General features: G+C 37.7%; 1 protein-coding gene across 1 annotated transcript in view; it reads left to right on the top strand.

The window, feature by feature from the left end:
* Nucleotides 1-2314: 2314 nt before the first annotated feature.
* CARNMT1 (carnosine N-methyltransferase 1) overlaps nucleotides 2315-15207 on the top strand; it is a 46683-nt gene continuing 33790 nt past the window's right edge. The window contains exons 1-3 of the mRNA XM_001372623.5: nucleotides 2315-2695; nucleotides 8010-8205; nucleotides 9118-9281. Of these exons, the coding sequence (XP_001372660.3) occupies nucleotides 2349-2695; nucleotides 8010-8205; nucleotides 9118-9281 (707 nt within the window). The 5' untranslated portion in view covers nucleotides 2315-2348. The remainder of the gene's footprint in view (nucleotides 2696-8009; nucleotides 8206-9117; nucleotides 9282-15207) is intronic.

Raw genomic sequence — 15207 nt, 5'->3', positions numbered from 1 at the left:
GTAAATAAGGCTTAGTTGGTAACCTGGATAACAAAATTCAGCCATCAATAATTTTTTAGACCCAGACCCAAGAAGGAAAAAAAGAGGAAAGAAAGGCAGAAAGATCATAAAAATATCTTATCTTTCTAAAATGCTGTAAGTTTTTCTCAGAAAAATTCTGAGTAAGATAATATAAGGACTCAAATTCATTTAATAAAGATTAATAAAGATAACTCTTAAACTCAAAAATCTACTTAGGGTAAGAGTTGGTAAGGATCCTAGAGCTGTAATACCAGTGATCTTTTCATATCATATCACATTTAGAGATGTGAAAAGTGTTGGGAGTTCTGGAAAGTCAATAGGTAACCTCTTAGTCAGGCTGCCTACCCAAAGACCAAGTGTGTTATCAAATGATCACAGGCTATAAATTAGAAAAGACCAGGTCCTTTCTTCTCCTTTTACAGATTAGTAAATTGAGGACCAATCGGAGGAATAATTTGCTCAAATATTTACTAAGAAACAGTTATAGAATATGAACCCAGATCATCTGACTCTAAATCTAGGGATCTTTTCATGACAGTAAATTCTATTCCACGGTATGTGGTATTTGTTCCCAAGGAACATAGACACTGTAAATAATTTGACCTTGATCATCCAGGAGACAGGAAACCTGGGCCATAGATCCTGCATAGGAAATCTTGGAAGGTAAACCAGCTTTGTATGGTTTAGACTTTGAGGTCCTTTGCAGTTCTGAGATTCTATGGTGAAGAAAAATTGTCTGGCAGAAAATCTTATCTTGGAATGTGAAGCTAATTTTTTAAATCTCCTAATCTGATGTTTTAAAATATTAGATTAGTATAAACTTTAGGTCTGACTCTAAAGAACTCTTCTGTGATAGCACATCATGTTCTAAGGTTTGTTCTAAAAGACATGGCCATTTTGTCCTCATTATTACTAGACTTATTGGTGCACAAACTGCATCTAAGACAGTTTTTTACAGGTTGTGTTTGTGAGGTAAAAGAACAAATTAATAAACAGTTTACATTCATACAGAAATTTGAAAGTTTCCAAAGTGTTTTACATGCATTAATCTCCTGGATCCTCATTAAACCCTTTAAAAATAGGCAATATTATCCTATTTTTAGATGAGGAAGTCTAAGTGCTTCTAATTGGCTGTGTGAGATAAAAGAAAAAACAAACAGCTGACATTTATATAGTTCTTGAAAGTTTGCAAAATGTTTTACATACATTTTCTCTTCTGATCCTCATTAAATCCTTGTGAAGAAGGCATTGTTATCCTTATTTTACAGATGAGGAAACAACTTGTAGTAAAGTGACTTGCCCAAGGTCACAAAGCCAATAAGAATCTGATGCAAGATTCGTGGGTCTTCTTGACTCGGAATCCTGCTTTCAGAATATATATATATAAATTCCCCTAGCTTGTAAAACCCTCCAAAATCTGGGACCCCTCCTAGGGAGTTCCAGTCTTATACCGTACTCCGTTTTCCTCTCCACTTACTCTTAGATCCAGTGACAGGTCTCCTTGTTCCTAGCCTTTGCACTGGCTTTGGCCCATGCCTGAAACTCCCTCCTCATTCTCCATCTCCTGGCCTCCCTTAAATCTTAGCTAAAATCCCACATTTTTCAGGAAGCTTTTCTCAATTTTCCGAAATCTTAATGCCTTCCCGGTTGATTATCTTTCACTTACTCTTCATACTAAGATCTTGTTTGCACACAGCTGTATGCACTTAGTCTTCTTCTGTGAGCATCTTGAGGGCAGGGAGTATCTTTTTATTCTTTGGTCTTTCTTTGTACCCACTGGCTGCGCTTAGAAGGCGCTGATTTCCCGGTAGGCTCACTAGCTAAGTGACAATGGTATTGTCACTCTACCCCACCCCACGCCTCAGTTTACCCATCTCTGGGGTTTTACATCCTACAGACAACCCTACCAGCAGACCTTACAAGGAATCAGCGCAGTCTCAGGCCCGGGGTCTCCCAACTAGAATCTCCTTTGCCCCACCCCTTCCTCAGGCCCCTCCTATCGCACGATCCGCCCTCCTCCCTCCCATCTCCTGTCCCTCCCAGCCCGCGTGCAGCTGTCGCCGTGACGTCGTTGCGGCGTTGCGGACGCCGAGTTCCATAGAAGGGGAAGGGGGTGGGAGTGGGGGCGGGGGACGGGGCACTGGGGCACTAAAGAAACGGGCAGCTCGCGGGTCGAGCTCGAGCCCGACCGCCAGTCCCACTGTCCCACGCGCGCCTCCGCGACTGCCTGAGGGAATAGCCTCAGCCGCGAGGGCCCGCGCGGGGGAGGGGCAGAGGGCGGGGGAGGAGGGGGAGAAGGGGGCGGGGGGGGCGGGAGCGGAGAGGATATGTCTGCCGCGTGCGCGGTCTCTCGGAAGGCTGAGCAGCAGCCACCACCTCCGCCGCCGCCGCTGCCGCCGACAACACAGTCTCCGCGAGAGGAGCGGGCCAGGCCAGCGATGCATCAGCGGCGCCGACCTCAGCCTCCCGCCACTCAGCCGCCGGAGGGCGGAGGCGACATCAGCGGCGGCACTGGAGGAAGAGGAGAGAGCGAGGACGTGGAGGTGCTGTTCTCGGCCGGGCGGAGGGGGCCGTCGGCCGGGGCAGCTGCGGCGGCGCACAGTCCCGAAGAGGAGGAGGAGCGGCTGGAGCGGGAGCACTTCTGGAAGATCATCAACGCCTTCCGCTACTACGGGTAAAGAGCCGTCCTCCCAGTCCTCCACCGACCTCCCCACCCCCCTCACCCCTTCTCAGCCTCCAGCGCACCCTTGGGGCTGGGGGCCTCACCCGGGGCACGCAACAATGCCCACTTGTCTGCCTTCAGTAGGTACCCACTCCACTTCTCCCGCTTCGCTCCCAGGCATCCCCGTTCCCTCCCACCCACCCACCCCCAACCTGAGAGTCACCCATCCCGCGGTCTCCTCCTGTTTGAAGTTGACTTCAAACTTCCCAGGGTGACTGTCCACCTCCAAGCACACGCCGTGTGCTCATAAATGCTCGATAAAATGTTTGTTGAATTGTATTGCATTTCAATCGGATCTGAGGATCCCTGTTTTTCCTTCAATAATGGGTTTCCCATCTTTTGAGATTAATCAGTTGGTCAAGTCTGGAAGCAAAAAGAATTTTTTAAGCTCCTACTAGTTTCTCAGGAAATGTGCAGAACGCTGAGAATGCCCAGAAAGGCATGAACAGCCCTGCCCACAGGGAACTCACGTTCTACTGGGCAAGACTACATGCAGACAACTTTTTACATACAAGATCATGTACTAGGTATACTGGAACTAATCTCCGAGGCAAGGGTAGAGGGTACAGAATTGGTACCTCCCCAGCGACGACTCATTCTGCCTGAAGTACCTCCTAAGACTTTGAATCTCCCCCCCAATATTGATGTCAGTTGGCCAGTCTACAAGCATTTTATTAGGTCCTTATTATGTGCCGGTTCAGAGCGAAGCTCTTGAGGTAGAAAGAGTGGCAGTCATAATTACATTCTATGTTGCATTTTATGTGTCAAAGACAGACTTTTATAAAATCTTATCTCTAGCACTGTACTTACTTTTATTAAATCCAAATTATAAATATTTTTAAAGCCGGATTTAGAAAGAAGAGTTTTTAGTTTTCTCATATGTCATAACGACAACATATTGATCAATACTTGCTCAATATATTAGCACAAACAATTCTGTTTTTTTTTTTTTTGCTAGATTCATAACATGGTTTGAGGAGGGGAATTTGTATTTAACAGAGACAGGTTTTCATTTAAGTGGAATTAAGTCTCAGACCTTGTTTTTGTCATTGCTTTTTACTTATGCATAACTACTTTAGTCCTTAAAAATTGATGCTGATTGAACTTTGAAATACACATCTTTTGTAAATGCAGACAGGTGAACTGTTGTGTGATGCAGCATATTTGTTATGTTGAAGGTGGGTGGAGAATAATTTGCATTGGTTCAGTTTTGGTTTTATAGATGTTAGAAATTTACAAAACCCAAGGCCTTAAAAAACCTGCTACTGTTACTAAATAAGGAAAACTGAAACCAGATTAAATAGAGTCTGATCTGTCTTTTACATTGGTACTCCCATTCTGCCATCTGCACTTATCTATAGATAACAATAGTTTTAGGATGGATGTCTATATATTGTTAAGATACCCCCTGTATACACAAAGGACAGGTTTCCATCCTTTGCAGCATGTTGCAAAATGCCAAGTTAGATGCTCTTAGTGGAAGTGAAAAATAATTTTAGTTATCACAAATGTCAACATAACCAAATGAAGCCTAGATAACAGTAGATATAAACCATGCATGACATCAAGACAGAAGGGTCCTGGTATTTTTAGGGGAAAGGCGGGAGGCAATGCATTTTCTTCAGCTTCCCCACACTAGGCAAATCTTGTTCTTTTAAAGGAATTTCTTTGAATCAGCTCAGTCAGAAATATTAGATATAATCTAGTCCAGCCTCCTGCCTTCGACCTAATTAAGTAATTTTCCCTTATCCTATTCTCTTCCCTTCAAAGATGAGCTGGTGGAGAAAATTGTTAGTAGTGTTTTAGAAGTGCCTCGCACAGTGCTTCAAACATGGTGTATGCTTAATAAAATGTTTGAATTGAAGATAGTCCATTATGAGCTTTTTGCTGGTAGAGACACTTATTTATCTTGCATTTTCCTCAGGACTAAACACATTTTAAATTATATCACCCCTTTTATGTTACTGTTATTAGTGTGCATTGAGAAAATGTTAATTTAATGAAGTGAACTAGCTTGTTTTACTGTTGTGGAACTTTTCTAGTTATAGAAACTTTTCTATAAAAAACTCAAAGTGCTCTCTATCCAAAAAACTGTTTGGAAATTCCTCCAAAGTTCTGTGTTCCTACCACCTGTGCAAGAAATGTCTTGGCAAAATATGTATTGGTTTAATTACAGAAACTCTTAAGATTGCTCCCTTCCTCTGCCAGCGCCAGAAAGGAATTAGTGTGGAACTTCAGTTTCTCCAGGTTTTATTGACCCATCATATATATATATATATATATATATATATATATATATATATATATATATATATATATATATATATATATATATATATATATATATATATATATATATATATATATATATATCTTCTGACCTCTTGTACAAATGAAAACAGTAGCATTGTGACAGAAAATTGAAGTAAAAGTGGGAAGTACAGGGAGAGTTGTAGCTGAGCATAAAGTAGGCATGAAGAACATGTACTCCTAGTTTATTTGTAGAAGGTGATAGGGGAGAGTGAGAGGATCAGGGACAAGAGAAAGAAATATAACTAGTACATTTTCTTCTTTTTAAAAAATGTGGAAAGGTTTGGAAACTCCATAGAAGTGCTATGAACTTGTTTTAGTTTAGAGGAGATAGTTTATTTCAGTGATTTGAGACATTCTTACAATCATTGCTTGTTATGAATTACAGTTATACTTATCAAATGACTGACTAAACCTAATAGCCTGTTACTTGGAGATAAAGTGTTGCTTTCTAAATATTCCACAGATCAGACCTCTGATGTCATTTCTTTTCAGTATATGGTGACTAAAGTACTCTGTACTCCCTTTTTAAAATTGTCCTCCCTATAACTCCTACTCCCCACCCCCCCAAAGTTGAAGGATGAGATTGGGAGAAATTTCCCTTAAATTTTGTTAAGGTTTCATTTGCATTATTACCACTTTTACACTTAACTAACCTAGGGAAGAAACATTACCCTATTCTTCCTTAAAGACAAAGTAGCAAATAGATTTCTCTCCCTCAAATGCTTCTTTATAGTCTTGTTTTTTTCCTCTTTATAGTTTGTAATTCAACAAGTGTAGCACTTTTTCTTGTTTTTCTTACAATGTGTGGTCATTTAAAATTTTAATTTCCTAGGGCAAGAATTGTACTTTGATTATTACACACACACACACTTAAGTTTTGTGTTGGGCAAACACTTTTTGCTTAATAAATATTTTGTTGTTGAAAAATTTTCAAGTAGTGCAATTGTTTTTAAAATAATAGATCAACATTAATTTAGTAATAAAACATGATCATTTTACTCTGCCAAGTCACATAATCTTAGAGCTGGAAGGGACCTTAAAGGTCAAGTTTAACCTGTAATCATTCCATCCCCTTAGTATCTTCCACAAATTCATTAGATTCTTAGACACCTCCAGTGACAAGAAACCTGTTTTAAATGCATTAAAGACATTTTTCTGTTTCTGGTTACCTGTAGATAGGATTTGAGAACTGGTTTTAGAATTTTAGAGTTGAAAAAGATTTTTTAAATACCCCAGACTGCCATCTTACATGAAACTCAGAGAAATTGACTTGTCAAATCTCACTTAGCTAGTTAGTAATAGACCCAAGAATATTGAATCTAAGTGTCTTGGTTCCCAAATTTTTCCTCCTCTATAATGGTGCCTGTCTGCAAAACTACTAATTACAGGATCCTGTGATTTAGAGCTGGAAGTGACCTCAGAGCTCATCTAATTCAAACCCTTACAATTTTACAGTTGAGGGAACTGAATCCCTAAATGGTGGTGACTTCCCCAGTTAGAAAGTAAAGGTAGTAAGTTGCAGAGTGGGCATTCAAACTCTAGATCTCTGAATTTAAATCAAGCATTTCCCACATTTTGCTTCATTGTTATCCTATCCAATGGAAGGAAACTAGCTCAGACCTTGATAATAAAAATTATGCATCAGTGATTTTTTTCTTGATAAATTTTCTAATTGTTAAAAGCTCTTAGATTTTGGTTATTTGTAATAGAAAAATAGGTACTAAAGTCAACATGAATGACTTAAAAATATTACACTTATATGTAGAAAAGGTTGTTATTGCTTGAGTAAGTTTAGGAAGGGGCAGGATAAAAGGTCTGACAGTATAGGGAGGGAATTGCAATTCTTTTGCAATTACAGAGATTCCAGTTGGTTTTTAACTGTCAAGCCAGGTTGTTGTCAGATTTGGGCAAGAGCTTCATATGAAGTTCTTTATAATTGAGATAGTAAAAAGAACTCATTTGGAATCAGAAGACCTATAGTTTCTAGCTGTCACTTCTCAGCTTGATCAGTGACTAGTTGCTTCTGGGAATATCTTCTTTTTTCTGGTTTTATAAATCTTTGTAAAAAGCAGTTTTAGAAAATAGTTATCAGGAAGATTGGAATACACACTTGTTAATCAACAATAACATAGAGGCATTTCTCATGAGGCAAGTTCAATTACTAGGGCATTTCAACTATGGCATTCATTATACTTGAACTGTTTCATATGGCCATTTATGATATAACATTAAAACACTACTTACCACAGCACTCTTGGGTACATTTCAAAAAGTAAAAAAGTATTAACCATAAGCAAGTTCTCATGGTATAATGGAACGAGCCCTGGATTTGGGGATCAGGTGGCTGGAGTGCAAATGTCATGTGGCCTCTTGGAAACAGTCCCAGAGAAGTGTAGAACTTTTCCCTGTATACTACCTAACAAATCTTTTGAGCAAATGAGATAATAAATATTTTGTAAACTATAAAGTGAGACATTAATATAAATATTATCATTAATAAAATATTTTGGGACAATTCTCTGCAAAATTAGTTGGTAGAAAAATTTAAAACATTTAGCTACTTTGTCTAAATACTGTATTTAAGTCCAGATGTTTAAATATTTCATCTGTAATATTTCAATTCTTCATTATTTTTGTTTTTGAATCTTCCCCTTATTTCTACTCCTTTTGTGTTTTGAAAATGTTTTCCAAAGTATTCCAGACTACTTTTTGTTTGCCTTCTATGAACAGGAACATTCAGAGCTTAAAATGTTTAATGAGCTAAAAGTTACAACTGAAAGTAATCATCTACAACATGGTCTTTAAATTAATTGAAAATTAAAATAGCTACAATTGAAAAGTATTGTGCCATGACTGAACAGTATCTAAGAACAAAATAGAACAGCTTTATAAAAAAAAGATGATTATGCTTTGGTTTGAATCCTTGTGCCCATAACTTTTTTGTATTTTCTAGAACAAGTATGCATGAAAGAGTGAATCGAACAGAAAGGCAATTCAGATCATTACCAGCTAACCAACAGAACCTACTTCCTCAGTTTCTTCTTCATTTGGACAAGATTCGGAAATGCATTGATCATAATCAAGATATATTACAAACCATTGTGAATGACTGCATACACATGTTTGAAAATAAAGAGTATGGAGAGGATGTATGTAAAACCAGACTATATTATTTTAAATTTTAAAATTCTTCCACTTCTTAAATTTTGAGTATTTGTGACCTATGAATACCCTTTTCTCCCTCCTTGGTTTTATACTAATCATGCATATTAACTGCTAAAATAAACTTAACTTGAGAGAGTTGAAATCAGAGTTAGTAGTACATATTAATCACTTCCCTGAAAAGCAACCAGCTTTTCTAGTATGCTAGTCACATAGTTGGCACTAACTCCAGAATTAATTAGCTTGAAAACTTTATTTTTTTTATTACTAATATAACCATTCACATTTTAGGTGGCCTCTTTACTTGATTACTCTTGTGCTGTCATAATAGTGTTTAGTCACTCCTCAATTTAGACAGTATAGTTATTTTGTTATTAGCACTATAAAATTAATACTTAAGACCCCAGGTATTTTTACCAATGTAGTGTATCCATTGATATACTATCCTTTTAAAAAAATTACTTTTTTGAAATCTAAGGGACTGGCAGTGTTGGAAACTGAAGTCCTTTTTTTGTATTCACAGGATAGGTACAGTTGGGCTACTCCAGTGTGAGCTTCTCCATCAAATGACCACTACTATCACCTGGAGGATCTTTCCTCTTGTTCGGTCTCTATGGCAGCTCAGGTTTGGTCCCCTACTGAGTAAAGACTACCCAATTATGTGGTAGTTTTTTGATAATGGACCTTAATCTGTTGAGGGCTGAATTGAGACCACCAAACTCATTTCACTTAGGATCTCAAGCTGCACTTAAACCCTGGTCGTAGAGGTGAGAAGCAAGAGGTTTATCCACTAAGCCACCTGTAATAGTTCTCCCAGTTGTTTTTAGCATGTCTGTTGAAATTATTCAAGATTATTTTTTTAAACTGTTTTTACTCACTGATGTTTATATTTTAAACAGGGGACAGGGAAGATTATGCCAGCATCTACATTTGACATGGATAAGTTAAAATCTACATTGAAACAATTTGTGAGAGATTGGAGTGAAACTGGGAAAGCTGAAAGAGATGCCTGCTACCAGCCAATCATTAAAGAAATTGTAAAAAATTTCCCAAAGGAGAGATGGTAAATCATGCTTTTGTTTTTAGCCAATTTCATTGAGATTAATATGGTGACATGTTTTTGGTTATAGAACATTTGTCAGTAGTACTTAAGCACTAAGGGGCTCATTCCAAATACTTTCTGCAGCAAAAATTATGTTGCTTCACCTTGAAATGAATTTATTGAATTTTTGTACTGTTAAGGCTGTAGTATTTTTTAAAACACCCTACTTTATGGTGGAAAATTTAAAAGAATGCTTTTAAAATGTTTTAAATAAGTAAGGGAAAAATATATAACAAAGAACCTGTTTGAAAATTATTTTCAGAATGGTAATTATTAATTATATTAATGATATCAGATATTTTGATATGAGATTGCTATTGGTGAATAGTATTTCAAATGATCTCTTTTGATTCATAGAATTTAATATTATTGGTAACAGTATGATACCAAAATCTTTGGATATTTAGATACTTTCAGGTTAGAAAGGGAGTATCTTCAGCTTTAATGAAAATGAAATTTCTGATACACCCTGTTGGTACTCAGTGTACAAATGGCTTCTGTTCCTGAAGTTGGTGAAATTACATGTTAAGAGTAAGTGACAAGTTCTTGTGGAAGCTCATTTTACCCAAGAGCCGAAGGTATTGTTATTATAGGATCCTTTCCATTACATTAATCTTTTGGGTATGGTCTTAAAACCTAATCAGTGGGAAAATACATTCAGAGCTTGGGGAAAAGTAAAAAATAGCATGATACAATGGAAGTATGGAGTGAAAAACTGTATTCAAGTCCTGGGCCTCTGCTACTTACTGCTATATTAACTTGAACAAGCCATTTCTGCCTTGTTTTCCTCATGTGCAAAATGAAAGGTTTGGACTAGTTGACCACCAATGTCCTTTCCAACTAAATCTTATGAGCAAAGAATGAGCAAAGCTTTCTTTCTGGTCTGTATCTGGCTCATAACAAGAATGGGAATGTGTATTATAAAAAGATAAAGCGGGAAGTTTGTACCCCGAGGGAAGTTTGGATTTTCAGTATGGAGAAGGGGGAAAGAGAGAAGAACCCCCTTCTCAAAGCGGGGTTCAGAGGAGACAGCAGATGTAGCGAGTTGGCTCAGAGAGAGGAGAGGGGATTTGAAGATTTTCCCCTTTCTGCCTTCCCTCCTTAGCTAAAGCTGCTCTCCCCAATTAGCTCTTGTCCCTCTTGTCCCCCCTCCACTACTTGAGACCAAAGGGTCTCCTTGGGGAACATAATTTTTTTAATGTCAACTCAATCAGATAATACAAAAGGAAATAACAGGCAGGGAAGAATGAGAAAAGGAATATAGGAAAAGGGGGTCTCTGTCTCTATCTAAACCCTTTCCTCTCCCTCTTCAAGTTTGGGGGGAACTCAGACCTTGGCAACCCTGAGAGCCCCCTGAGAGAAAGTCAGGTTGACTCACCCCTGGGCAACAGGAGCTGAGGTAAAGTCTGCTCAGGTTTCTCTTCAGAAAGTCCCTTCAGTTGGGAAGTGTTGGGGGGAAAGATCTCTGGACACCAGGAAAAATGGATAACCCTCAGGAGAAAGTCTTTTTCCTAGCTTCTCTCTTTGGCTTCTCAAGATCAAGAGACCCTCACTGCTCTCCCAGCCAGTCTTCTCCTCCTGGATTCCACTCCTCGGGACTCTCCCCCGTCGGGGTGATCAATTTCACATGCTCTTCAGCCTGGCACTTTTTCTCTAGTGCCAGCCTCTGTCACAAACACAGTGTATTGGGCAACACAGCTCACTTTGAGGAACCAGTTCTTCACAACTGCTTGGGCCATCACTTTGTACAAATGGCATATTGCTAATAAATTCACCTGAGTAAGATTTCATTTAATAATTATTTTTATTCTGAATATCAAAGGATTTCTATTTCACTAGCATTTTCTAATTATAGGAATACTATCTGGACTGGTTTTAGTATAGGGAAGTCCAGATGAGGAAACTCCCTTTATCAGTGATGGTCAGCACCTTCTCAACAATTTAATTGTCTCATGAGAATTTCCCAGAGCACTGACAGATTAAGTGGCTTTCCCTGGAACTGTACTGCCCAGATGTATCAGAGGCAGGCCTTAAATATTAAGTTTCAGACTTTTGTGACTTTGAGGCTAGATTTCTAGCCACTCCTGGCTCACCTTAATGAAGATAAAATAATTGTAACTTTTATTTTTTGATGAATATCAGGAGATACCTGGCCTGACAGGAATGCATGTTACACACGTGTTGGATTTTCTTTCTTCATCTTCCACACTCTTGGGATGTAACTACTGATCTTAAGACTTTTGGGCCCAGACAAGTTCCTGGGAACCTAGAGCTCTGGCTTAAAATCAGTACTCCATTCCTTACAGTTCTACCCCATTCTTTTTAAAAAAGAAAAAAAAAAGAAAAAACAAGAACCCCATACATTAAATGATCCTTTCATTCCCTCAGTCTTTAGCTATGTTTTTTATTGCTAAAATCATATATATATATATATATATATATATATATATATATATATATATATATATATATATATATAGCTAAAAATTGCTAAAATAAAAAAAAGAAAGAATCAGTACTCATTTCCTCATTTCTTTGCAGTCTGACTTCTGAATCCACCCTCTGATTGATACTGCTCTCTTTGAAGTTACCATTAGTTTCCTAGTACTCAAATCTGATGACCTCTTTTCAGTTCTTATCCCTCTTGAATTCTATAGCTTTTTTATTGTTGATTGCCCTCTTTTATTGGATATGTTCTTCTCCTTTATATTTTGTAATACTGCTTTCTTCTCTTCACCTTCCTATCTGATGCCTTAGTTTTCATTTGTTTCTTGTTCTCTTAGCATGAGTAACTTCTGGAACTCTGTCCTGGGTCTTCTAAATACAATATTTTGGAAATTTTAAAAAAACAATTAATGAGTTCAAGCATCTTTTTTCAGATGACCCCCAAATCTGTTGAGATCAAAATTAATACTACCTGTAGTTTCTATGGTATTGCTACTAGAATATAATTAATTTTTATGCTATATGGATTTTTTATAATTGAGTCTGCATCTGCCAAAAGCTACCTTTCTTTATCCTTGAGTTGAACTCAGAAATTTTAACTTTGACTTTGAGTTAGTTTAAAGTTATCTTCATATCCTATTAGGTAACTTAATGCCATCCTCAAAAGATGTATTATCTGTCCTTGCCTCTCCTTATGCAATTAGGGGAATTTTTATCTCTTCCTAAGAGAAATAAAATCTAATAGTTTTGGCCCCTAGCAAAGACTACAAGATGCAGATGGATCCCATAAAATAAGATTCTTTAATTATCTGAGATAGGGTGCCCCATGAAGAGGGGTTGGTTTGAATATAACCAATGTTGTTGTCCCTATCCCCATGATTCTATAGCCAATTACTTTGTCTTCCCCAGCTCTGTACTTAAAACTAAATGAAGGCTGGTGAACCCTACTTTGGGGTCTTTGGTTACTACTAGTCTAATAAATGTTCATGCTTAGACAGTTATCTCTCAGTTTACCTTAATTTTAAAATTTAATAGTATATCATCTGGTAATAATTTCTCTCTAAAACTAGTAACATTTCATCAAATGCTTGCTGATATATCTATTTGTGGATATTCTATAGGCATCTCAAACTTCACATATTATTTCTTCCTGTAACATTATTCTTCCAAACTTATTGTTTCTTTTGAATAAACTATCCTTCCACATCTTCCTTGATTCTTCCCACTCTTTTAGCCTACATTGCCAATAAGTTGACAAGTCTTTTCAGTTCTATCTGTGAAACATTTTGCACATCTTTCCTTTTTTGTTCATTCACACTCATTCCCCTTATTGAAACCCTTATCACCTCTTGCCAGGACTACCTCAGTGGATTGAGAACCAGGCCTAGAGACAGGAGGTCTTGTGCTCAAATCTGGCCTTCAAATACTTTTGAGGTATGTGACCCTGGGCAAATCAGTTGGCCCCAATTACATAGCCTTTACTGCTCTTCTACATTAGAACTGATACTTATTATTGATTCTAAGACAGGTGGTAAAGAGTTTTTCTTTTTTGAGACAGAGAGAGAAAGTTTGAGAGTGCACAGCTCAGAAAAAAAGCTGATTTTTCACCTGGTGGCATTACTTTGGGACTTCAGTGGCTTTTTCAACAATTTCTCCCCCTTTTCAGCTTCCTTTTGTGTGTTGTATTCCCCCATTAAATTATGAGTTCCCTGAATGCAAGGCCTTTCTTCTCTTCCCTGTCTTCTTTCTCTTTTTTTCCTTCCTTCTTTCTTTCTTTGGAAAATAGATGTTTATTAAATGCTTTTTGACTGACTATAGGGTACTTTCTGTAAAGTTTTTCTGTAATCCTCCATTCTCAAGTAATTTGTGCTATCTTTCAGTTTTATTAGTACTATATATGTTTTTGTGTACATATAATCATAGGATTATAAATCTAGAATTGAAAGGGTCCCCAGGTGCTATCTAGTCCATCCCCACATTTTGCGGATGAGGACACTTTGGCTAAATGACTTGCCCAAAGTCACATAGGTATTAAGTAGCAGAGGCAGGAGTAAAATCTAGCTCCTCTTATTCCAGCTAATTCCACTGTGCCACACTGTCTCCTTCAATCCACCCTACCCTTTAAGGACAAATATTGTTTCTGTTTGGGCCTTTGTATTCCAAGTGACTTGCATGTAATAAACATTTAATAATATTTTAATTAAGTTTATAAGAGAAAAAAAATCAACTGGTAAGAAGCTAAGGCAGTTATTCCATCTTCCACATTATTTCTTTCGTGAAATTTCTATTGTATGTGTATGGTGTACCTATATCATGACATGAGCAATATGGAAATACGTATTACATAAAAGTATGAGTATAATCGATTCATCACCTGGAGGGAGAGGGGGAGGGAGGAAGAAAAATCTGAATTTTAAAATGTCAAAAGAATTTGTCAAAACTTCTTTCTGCCTGTAAATGAATAAATAAAGACATCAAAGAAGGTAAGGCAGTGAAAAAATGACAAAAGAATTATGTATTTATTCCTGTACCCATTTTTTGCAGTGGGAAAGTTTCACAAAATCTACATAATTAAAAAACTTCCCCTTATCCTAAACTCCTTCTTTTCTTACTCCTTTCTTCTGCTTTTAATTGAAGTCCTTCTTGCTTCCTTTAAAAAAAAAAACAAAGGGAGCAGCTGGGTAGCTCAATGGATTGAGAGCTAGGCCTAGAGAACTAGGTCCTAGGTTCAAATCTGGCCTCAGACACTTCCTCACTGTGTGACCCTGGGCAAGTCACTTAACCCCCAGTGCCTAGCCCTTAACCACTCTTCTGTCTTAGAACCAATACACAGTATTGATTCCAAGATGGAAGGTAAGGGTTTAAAAAAAATTTTTTTTTAATTAAAAACCCCCAAAAACCCTTACCTTCTGTTTTAGAATCAATTACTAAGTATTACTTCTAAGACAGAAGAGTGACAAGGATTAGGTGCTAGGCAAAGGGAGTTAAGTGACTTGCCCAACGTTACATATCTAAGTGTCTGAGGTCATATTTGAATCCAAGATCTCTAGGCCTAGCTTGTAATCCACTGAGCCACCAGCTGCCTCCATGTTCCTTCTTGATTCTGCATCATGGGCCATACTTTACTGTATTGGCTGCATTTTCTTTTCTCTTAAACATCTCTTAGCCCCAATACACACTCTCACTGGTGTAATAAAAATAATCCTTGCTCCCCATTTTCACTTCCAGATCCTCTCTTTACCATCATTATTCAGCAAACGTTTTTCCTTTGAAATTTTCACAATCCAAATTTATCTCCCAGGGCCAATCCTGGTGCCCATTATCTAACAATTCCCAGGACATTCTCCCTCCTTCAATGAGTTCAGCTCTTGGCTCACATTTCCCAGCTCCTTTTCACATATGAGGGAGCTTCAACATACATGTTCAAATGAGCTCAAATGTC

Source organism: Monodelphis domestica, chromosome 7 (assembly GCF_027887165.1).
Source record: "Monodelphis domestica isolate mMonDom1 chromosome 7, mMonDom1.pri, whole genome shotgun sequence".
Classification (NCBI taxonomy): Eukaryota; Metazoa; Chordata; class Mammalia; order Didelphimorphia; family Didelphidae; genus Monodelphis; species Monodelphis domestica.
This window is presented reverse-complemented; position numbering and strand designations above follow the sequence as displayed.